At 35.5% G+C, this 10,270-nt stretch overlaps 1 protein-coding gene across 1 annotated transcript; it reads left to right on the forward strand.

Annotated features, from left to right (window-relative positions):
- Window positions 1–399: 399 nt before the first annotated feature.
- On the forward strand, window positions 400–1,123 carry LOC143604649 (thaumatin-like protein). Its single transcript, XM_077081061.1, has one exon. The coding sequence runs from the start codon at window positions 431–433 to the stop codon at window positions 1,097–1,099; it is 669 nt and encodes a 222-aa protein (XP_076937176.1). The 5' UTR covers window positions 400–430; the 3' UTR covers window positions 1,100–1,123.
- Window positions 1,124–10,270: the final 9,147 nt, after the last annotated feature.

Raw genomic sequence — 10,270 nt, forward strand, 5'->3', positions numbered from 1 at the left:
TTCTTTTCTTTTTAATAGCAAATTCATTTTCACTATAAAATCCAACTTGTATTTCTAAATATTTGAACCAATCATCTGTATTTGAAAGGGTGGACATTAAAAGAAAACCAACTCTTCAAAGAGTAAACTTACCATTTTGATTTAACAGGTTTTACATGTAAATTTGTAATATAGAAATTAATGAAGTATTTATTGCGTGTAATTATTTAAATATATACGTAATCATAGACACACCTCTGTATATCTAATTATGAGTGTCCTATTTTTAGCACAAATTGGTATTTTTAGAGCATATACCTCACAAAAAACAATTCTACATAACCATTAAGTCAACAATTTTAAAATTTCAATGTATATCATTCAAAATTCTATGCCATCCTTGGCCTATATAAACCATGTTTAGTCTCACATTGATTCACCAAAAACCACAATGACCACCTCCACCATTTCCACGTTCCTTCTCCTTGCTCTTCTTTTCCACTCCACCCATGCAGCTGTTTTCAATATTAGAAACAACTGTCCATACACTGTTTGGGCTGGTGCGGTGCCTGGCGGTGGCCGACAGCTTAACTCAGGCCAAACATGGTCTTTAACCGTTGCAGCCGGCACAAAAGGAGCCCGTATATGGCCCCGAACCGGTTGTAACTTTGATGGTTCAGGGCGAGGCAGGTGTCAGACCGGTGACTGCAACGGTCTCCTCCAGTGCCAAAACTATGGTACACCACCCAACACATTGGCCGAGTATGCTCTGAATCAATTCAACAATCTTGATTTCTTTGACATTTCTCTTGTCGATGGATTCAACGTGCCTATGACATTTAGACCCAATTCTAATGGGTGCACCCGTGGTATCTCATGTACCGCGGATATCAATGGCCAGTGCCCTAGCCAGTTAAGGGCTCCTGGTGGCTGCAATAACCCTTGCACCGTGTTCAAAACTGATCAGTATTGTTGCAACTCTGGAAGTTGTGGACCAACCGACTTTTCAAGGTATTTCAAGACGAGGTGTCCTGATGCTTATAGTTATCCCAAGGATGATCAAACGAGCACATTTACGTGCCCTGGTGGAACCAACTACGACGTCGTATTTTGCCCTTGAAGCCATTTGATTATGGAATCAAGTGTTGGATACAATTAAGAACCGAATAAATGAAGTAATATATAGTGAATAAGTAATTAAGGTGATAGTCTAATTATAAGGCTTCTTCCTTATATGTTTTAATCATAATTTCGTCTATTATTAATAAAATGGATCGATATACATGAAATATAACAATATTGATGATATCAAATGAGTTTCATGAATATGAATACCAAGTACCAATATATCCTTACGATCTTGCTCTAATCCAGTCAATACATTGTACCTATTACACAAGCGTAAGCCATATTCCTTATATAGCAAGTGGCCGACGGCTAAAAATAATATTTTTGATAAGAAATTAGATTTAAACCAAACTTTTAGATAAGCCTTACACAACTGAACAATCTATATTTGACTTCAAGAAGCAATTGTCACTTGTCACATAGTTAGAAGACCATTTCAATTTTGTTGTTCATTATAGATTGTGTTATGAACACATTTGAACGCCATGAATGGTTAAAGTATACTTTAATACTAATTGATATATGTATTACAGTTAAAGCATTAAATAACATTTTATATTTCTTTAATATTAAGATTACGGTTCAAAACTTAAAATATACTTGTGTTCTATAATTCTTCAAGGACAAATACCTAATCATTGTCTATGACAAACTCAAGCATTAATTAAATTCATATACATAATGATATAATACTACTTGCGTACACGAAATTGGATTTGTAGCCGTTCTTAATGTTCAAAGATTAGTGTTTACACTTTACGGTCGATGATCTTGGGCTCATTTGACAAATGTTAGATGAGTTGGAATTATGCATGTGGTAAGACTTTTGTGGCAACCTCCCGATGGTTTTGTTGCGATTCTAGCAAATGTATGACACTAATGGCAAGGATGGCGCCCTCTTTATGTTCCACAACATCCAACCTAATAGGGGAAAATACCATTTATAGAGGTAGGGTACCAAAAGACCCAAATACCCTTAAGTACTACCCGCGGGTCGGAGAGGAACCCCTCATATACCACCCGCGGGACTTATGGATCACCCGCTTAACCGTCTAAGAGAGAAACACCCACATGACGTATGCGGAAGCATCCTGGCGCCCTCAGAAGTTATCCGCAGGATGGAGTATCCGTCTGCACAAAATGACCGGGAGGCAATATCTCAGGATAGCTGTCATTAACTAATTTATTTCCAGAAGGTTTCCCAATATGCTTTCTTGGGCAATACGTGACTCGTCAGCCAATGAATGAATGACATCTGGCCAGATTGTTATAACCGTGCACATGGACAAGGTTTTATCCGTCCTATCATAGGGTGACACGTGTCCAGGTTGTTATACCCATGCACATGGGACGTATAGCTCAACCTATCACAAAGGGACACGCGTCCAGACGGTTATTGAGATCTTCTAGAAAGGGACAACTGGCCCAATCACCTTCCCACATTCTTCGGCTATAAATACCTTGTCAAACTGCATGAGGTATTCATTCACTCACATATACTCCCACTGTACTTACTCTGTTTACTTCAGGACTTTATCTCTTAAGAACAGTACTGATTCTCACGCCGGAGAGTGGTTACGTGAAGACCCCCCCCCCTATTGTCATTCCCGTGACGAAACTCACGGTGTCTGTTTTACAGGTCCCGTTCACTGGACTTTAGGAAGTTATACTCATATTGTGTTGATTGTTATCGTATCCTACCATGTGACTAATTGGATCCAGGATCCGACAAGGGGATCGGATCCGTGCTTCTTCACCATTGTTTTAGGATTTGAACTCGGATAAGAAGAGGTTGGTAAGTGTTGACTCTCTGAGAGAAACACCGATTCCACCAAATATCGTTAAAAAGATCACACGTTACAGTATAGTCATCAAATTGAAGATGAGCATGTGAAAACTTAATTCCATTTAAACGTAAGTAGATGACGTGACATATATGTACTAGTGAATTAAGAGAAATAGGAAAACAAATAATTCTTTGTGAATACTTTGTAGTTATTCACTTATTCATAACGATCTCTCTCTCTAGAGCCGCCTTTATATTTGTATCATGGACACTCTCGAGTCAAACGTAGAAAATGTTGGATCAAGTATTTATTATAATTTTTCATCATCTATATTATTCTTATATTTAGCAGCTAAGAGATAATAATAATAATAATAATAATAATAATAATAATAATAATAATAATAATAATAATGAAGAGGTATGTACCCGCCTCAACATCGAGCGGGGCGGGTCAACCCACAAGATATATACAAGACATTAGAAATCAAAGATATTATCAAGGCACAAAGTCAAAACTTATGCGCACAGCGCACATCACATATGCTCAAGCATCACATATGCTCACGCATCACATATGCTCGCGCGTATCACATGCTCACGCATCATATATGCTTATGCATATCACATCGTGCGTGGCGCATCCGCGCGCGGCGCATATCACATGCTCGCGCATCATACATGCCCACCCATATCTGCGCGTGGGGCATCCGCGCGTGACGCGTATCACATGCTTGTGCGTATCACATCTGCGCGTGAGAATAAAGAGAAGACCTTGCGCATCCTCAGGATGGGCACATATCACACATGCACATAATCAACCTCGTCCTTATCCAAATCAGGATTAGGGCAACCTTGATTGTGCACGTCAGTCAACCTTCCAGAAGGCATCTTTTTAAGGAATAAGGATATGCTGATGTTGACAGCTGCTAAATGAAAGGTGGACAGCTCAGCATGACTCATGGGTTACCACGTGATTATAACCAATGAAAAAGCACCAGGTGTCTCCGAGGACACGTGGCGCAAATCGATTGGAGGAGGCCAACAAAACCCTAATCTGGTCTCAGCTCAATCAGTGGAAACCCTAGCACTATAAATACATCATAGCGTACACAGTTACAGAGAGACATTGATTCACATTGAAGCATATTCAATCACACAATCATACAGAGTAACATACAGTATTGAGCTATTAAGCAATACTCTCCAAATTCCCTTACTCTCACATTATCATCTTCTCCTACATATACTTATTCTCACGCCGGAGGGTTACCCCAAAGAGGACCCCTCTGTCCCTTTCTGAGGGGTAAGTAACGGCGCTGTTCATTTTGTAGGTGGAAGAACACAGATCCAGAAGAACCATCGGTGAAATAGTATAATCACACCCGAGGAAAGTAGATCTGCTACCAGTGAGTAGATCCACGTTTCTTCAAATAATAATAATCTATTATTCACATTTAAAATGAGCTATCGGTGTAATTAGTTTTTAAGGAGAAAAAAACTCTAAAGCACGGCAAAAACTTCTTTGAAATTGAAATAGTTGTTAAGAAAATTTGAGGTTTTAGTTTAAAAGGAAAAAAGCAAAAGGATGCATTTAGATAGCCTTTTAACTAATCATGTTTCTACTCTTTATTATTTCTACCTATAAACAATGTAATCAAAGGGTTTTCGGTCTAATGAAATTAATTAAGGTGTATACAGTTATGTTCTTACTATTTGATTGAGGCCGGCCAGGTTCGGGTTCCATTATAAACAATGGTGTAAATTTGATAGTAGACGCAAATAAAGATGTGTGTTAGAGCATTCACGTCACATCCTTCATCTCCATCTCTTTAATTACATTAAAAAACAATACATTTTCTCTCTCATATACAATTAAATAATAATTTTTTACATCTTTATCATTATCTTTTATTTCTCCTCCACTCACAACCACTTTCAAATATATTAAAAAATAATTAGAGGATAAACAGTGGTTCTCCAAATTTACTCAAAATTTATACTATCTCTTTAAATTTTCTCTCTCATATACTCACAACCACTTACTATTCTCTAAATTTTTTTTAGAGATTTTCTCTCACAAATATTTTAAAGGACCTGATGTGAATGCTCTTAGTTGTTTAAAAAGAAAAAAGAAACACAATAAACAATTTTACTTATAGGAAATACAATAATATGGTTTTTTCATGTATATCTATTAAGCCAGTTATTAGCTAGTGGTCAATTTCCTTTTTACCTTTCAAATTGAAATGCAAGTATAATAAAAACAAGTCTAATATATGTGAATAAAATCATTGCATGCGCGTAGCCACTAGAGACCGAGACTACATGTTAATGTGAAGAAAAATTGGCATGCGTCGTTGAATTTTTAACGATGGAATTTAGTGTACAAAATTTTCAATTTTCTTTGGTCGTAGGGTTGAATTTAACATCAAATTAACACATGAACTAGCCTCCACAACCTTCTCTATTATGTCATATGGAACATCAGCAAGCATAGATGTCTATGAACTCGATCATCCGTCGTCTAGTTAGCGCTTAGATGATAAAATATATAGATATAGATATAGATAGATTGGAGTTAAAATATTCTATTATACATTTACACTATGTTCCAGAGTCTCATTTAACAAAGGAAGGGGGAGGAAATTAGAAGAGAAAAGAAATGAGACAAAAAACTTTTTTCATGTTCTCGAGTTTAATGAAAAGGAAAAGAAAATCAAGGAATTTACATATTTTATATGTTCCCAGTTTAAAAAGTCTTAAAATTTATAAAATCAAACAACTATTTAATTATCCACATGTTAGACAACAAGCTTTTAACGGCTATCCTAAACCATCTAGATGATCTACTAATTTTTCAAACTCATGAAGGCGGCTAACATATTCAACACAATCACTACGTACAGAAGGAACGAAATTAACCAAACTCTGGATAAACATGAAATATTTTCCATTACTAATAATTATTGGCTTAAACCCGTGAGTTATTGTGGGACGTGCATGATAGGAATTCGGTCGTTGTCGTTCATTATGGCACTGTCATGGTACGTGCATGCATACGCTATCACAGCCGAAAAGAAAAACGAAAAAAATAAAATCGTATATTACCAAAATGATATCTACATGTGTTCGGTTTTTTGTGGCGGCGGCTCGGCTACACACGTTGAAACGTAACATCAAAAAATTACGTCGTTATTTAAAGAAATCATGATATTAAACCGTTCAAAACGTGTATAATATTTTTATGATTTCTTTTTAATAAAATAACAACTAAAATAAACTCATAAAAAAGGTAGAGTAAAAGGAGGAAAAAGGGAAAAACACAAATAAAAAAAAAGAGAGAAAGGAAAGAGAACTAAAACGGAGTGTGAATGAGATTTGAACTTAAGACCATTTAACAATAGCATATAAAATTACATAGACCACTTCATGAACATGTTTTTCCTTACAAGGATTGCCGTATTGGTCTTCATATTAATTATATATATATATATAATATATATATATATAAACGAAAACATAAAAATCATACGTGTCGCGATGTAGTCGCTCCCCCTTTTTTTGGAGTCACCAGATTTGCTTGATTTTTAAATGGAGGCTTCTCATGCATTTGACCCGAATTCATGAGTATGGGTCTTACCAAACCCAGATATTCCTTAAACGGGTTATAACATCTCATTAAATAAAAAATTATTCTCACCAAATTATTGATGTAAAAATCCTATAAAATAGGATATACTAAAAACTAATATCTTATTTATTTTAAAAAGATATATATATATATATATATATATATATATATATATTATTTAAATTAAAAAACCAATTTTATAATAAAAAAATAAACGGGTCTTGGGTCTCCAAACCATAAGTATATTATTAACTTTCATAAATATTATTTATAATTAAAAAAACAACAACTTAATAAACGGGTCTTGGGTCTCATCAAAACCATATAACTTTTAAATCGGGTTATAACATCTCATTTATTTGTGAAACAATTTATCATCAAACCATAAGTATATTATTAACTATCGTACAATAAAAAAAATATAAATTCAAAATATAAATAAATATTATAACAAACAGTATAAAACAACCCCCGTAATACGGGGGATAAAAACTAGTATATATATATATATATATTTAAACGTTCTAATACGTTCAATGAAGTTCTGGGTGTTCAAAAAACAATGAACATCTTTAAACGTTCTAATACTTTCTAAGAAGTTCATGTTGTTAAAAAATGTTTAGAAGTTCTGATAAAGTTTAGAAGTTCTAAGAAGTTCTGGGTTGTCACACCCCGACTTAGGGCCTAGGCGTGTGACCACAAGTTGGTACCTTTTTTTGTAATTATATCAGAGTATTGGGTTGATTTTAGCGGAAGACTTTAGATTTGAATATAATATTAATTTTCATTGAAAATTTACTCGGGAATTAAATACCCGAGTATTAGTTTACAAAAGATAAGTTTCATATTACAAGGATTTAGTTTATCAAAACGGAGCCATCTTGTACGCGATACTATCTTCATAAGACTCCAATCCTTGCTATTGCTACTTATGCTTAATTGCCTGCAATGGGTTGGAAAAATACGTCAGTTATATGCTGGTGAACACGTATGACTCAATAAAACATTTTTAATGACAATATAATACAAATGTAGTTTTCTTGACAATATCAGCGGAAGCATTTCTACTTCCGGTATATGTACCACTGCCCTACACACACAACGGTATTCCCCGAGCCAAACGGCCCTAAACTGAGAACTGGTCATGACCGTTTAAGCTCGTGGCTTCATTGCCTTTGATTGATTGATTGAGCTTTAACAGTTATGTTTGGATCCAGACACATGCGTATTCGGTCTGAGTTGATATTATTCTCTACTTTGTATTATAATGTTTTAGAGATTTCACTATCTCATGTAGACATTGATTGACTCGTTAAGACAAACACCCGTTCGTCTAATTGAGTATAAATATGTTTTGACTGATTAAAAAGGTTGACGTATTCACCTGTACCGTCTGTGTTGTAAACCTTGACTGATTGATTGATCGACTGTGAATGATATTAACCTATACATAAATAGGTTCGTATGAATGTTTTGAATGATGTTAAGCTATGATTGTAAGCTTAACCTTGAAATCGTTTGTCTCTGATTGTGAATGAAAACACTTAGTTTTATGTGACGTTTGATATAGCATGCTTTGGCCTAATAGGTTCTATCACGTTGGTAAGTTTCTCCAGGTAAGTAAACGAGTCCCTCGGTTGATTGGGATTTATGCGAATTACTTTTCCTTAGGCAAGAAACTTACTACTAATGATATCCCCCTTCCAGTTACTACATGCCCGTCAAAATATCTCTTTTGTTTAACATTACTTCATCATGAAGTAACGTTTTATGAAAACATGATTGTGAATGAATGTTTGTAAAATACGATCAAGGTTAAAGGCCAAAGCCTCGATTGATAGTCTAAGCTATAATTCAAATAACTTAAACATAACTCCTACCTTAGATTGGATGCTTAGAATGATAACACGATAAGACAGGACTTGATCTACTCGCTTAGGTGATTGCTAGCTTAATTCCAACTTCGTTTCTTGCACGAATATCGAGAAAACAGTACGTCGGCTTGCTACAGCAACGGGGCACGTTTTCCAAGGCTATGTATGTGTAAAGGAAGGTGTTTTTGGGATGATTTGAGCTCATGCCCGTCACCCCCCCTTATATAGCCAATCCTGGACCCCGTCGCGTACCGCGCTCGGTCCTTTGGGACTGGTCGCGTACCGCGACGTCGCAAAAGTACACCGCCTTATGCGGTTGACACGTGGCCTGTCATATTGCGCCACGTGTCGATACGGTATTAACATGTGTTCGGTGACTCATCAACCCCATCGCGCTACGCGATGGGTTACATATTACCCCGTCGCGTACCGCGGCGGGACATTATTTTTAGAATTATCATTTCTTGTCCCTGTACTTTCTAAGTTAGTATATTTAGTCCAAAATTGAGAGGGTTCGAGACGTGGTGTTACATGGGTGTTCAAAACTTCTAAAACTAACAAAAAAAAATTAAACACCTGTAAACATGAAATTGAACACTGAAATCACTTCATATAATCTCATAATCATCAAACAATCGTCAATCGACCGTTAATTTGATCATTGATTCGATCATATGAACAAAATATGGAGCGTCTGCAACTGGGTTTCTGCAAAACTCAAAATTGATTAATTGAAACTTCAAATTGATGATTAATTGGACCAATTTCACAGTTTAATTGATTAATTAGTTCAACAATTTCAATTTCAATTGGGCAATTTTATCAACTGACATGTGAGCAACGATTGATGGTTGTGTCGGAAGAAGATGGTGGTCGCGAAGGTGGATGGTGGACGGAATCGTTGAACGGCGATGGTGAAGGTAGACAAAATCGACGGGAGAAGAGGTTGACGGAGGCCGGCTCGCGTAATTGTGATTTTAGGATTAGGATGGTTATTGAAGATGGACGTTCCAGAATGTCGCGTACCTATTGTACAATAAAGGATTTTTGTATTCTATCATTTATCTATATATATATATATATAGTATGATACGTTGTATATATATTGCATATATGTAGTATGACGTTTTTAAATTATCTCAAAAAATAGTTCTTTCATGATCCTTTTCTACATACCTTTGTATGCATATAGATAAAATAATTAATATATCATAAATGGGTAAATTAAGCTTAAGTTTGAATAATTACTCATGAACAGGACTCTACACAAAAAGCTTGATGCCGAGATTGAACCCTATTTCTTTTAAATCAAACTAACTAAACATTTTAATGAATTTACGTGAAAACTATGTTATAATATGACATAAGAGTGCTATGTTAATCATAAAATAACAAGAATAAAAAATTAGTTTTCATACAAGTTAGTTTTACTACTTTTTTTTTAACAACCAAACAAAAAAACTTTATTAGAAAAAACAAGCCAAACTAGCAAGTCGCTAAACCGACACAAAAACAACACCATCGAAACTAAGCAAGAACACAAAAACCACCCAAAACCACTTACAATCCAACAAAATCAAAGGCTCTCCAACTTTACATTTGAAATTAAAGGTTTATTATATAATGAAAAATCTAAAAACCTATGTATAATTCTATATAATAATGTGAGAAACAACTTAATAATATAATCATGAGACAAATATATTGGATCGGACCATGTTGAGACTGGACCGAAGACCGGGGTCCGGGAAGACAGAAGAATGTAAACTGGAAACCGCCCCGCCAGAGAGATGGCCGACCGCAGTTCGCTGTGACTTGGTCGGTCGGCCTGTTATCAGATTTGGGCTAGACTGGTTTCTTGTATTGGGG

This window comes from Bidens hawaiensis, unplaced genomic scaffold (genome assembly GCF_021521415.1).
Source record: "Bidens hawaiensis isolate Kalapana, Puna unplaced genomic scaffold, B.hawaiensis_p1.1 tig00066106_1, whole genome shotgun sequence".
NCBI lineage: Eukaryota > Viridiplantae > Streptophyta > Magnoliopsida > Asterales > Asteraceae > Bidens > Bidens hawaiensis.

What these genes read in the sequence shown, in the direction of transcription:
- LOC143604649 (XM_077081061.1), top strand. Translation starts at nt 431, where the DNA reads ATGACCACCTCCACCATTTCCACGTTCCTTCTCCTTGCTCTTCTTTTC.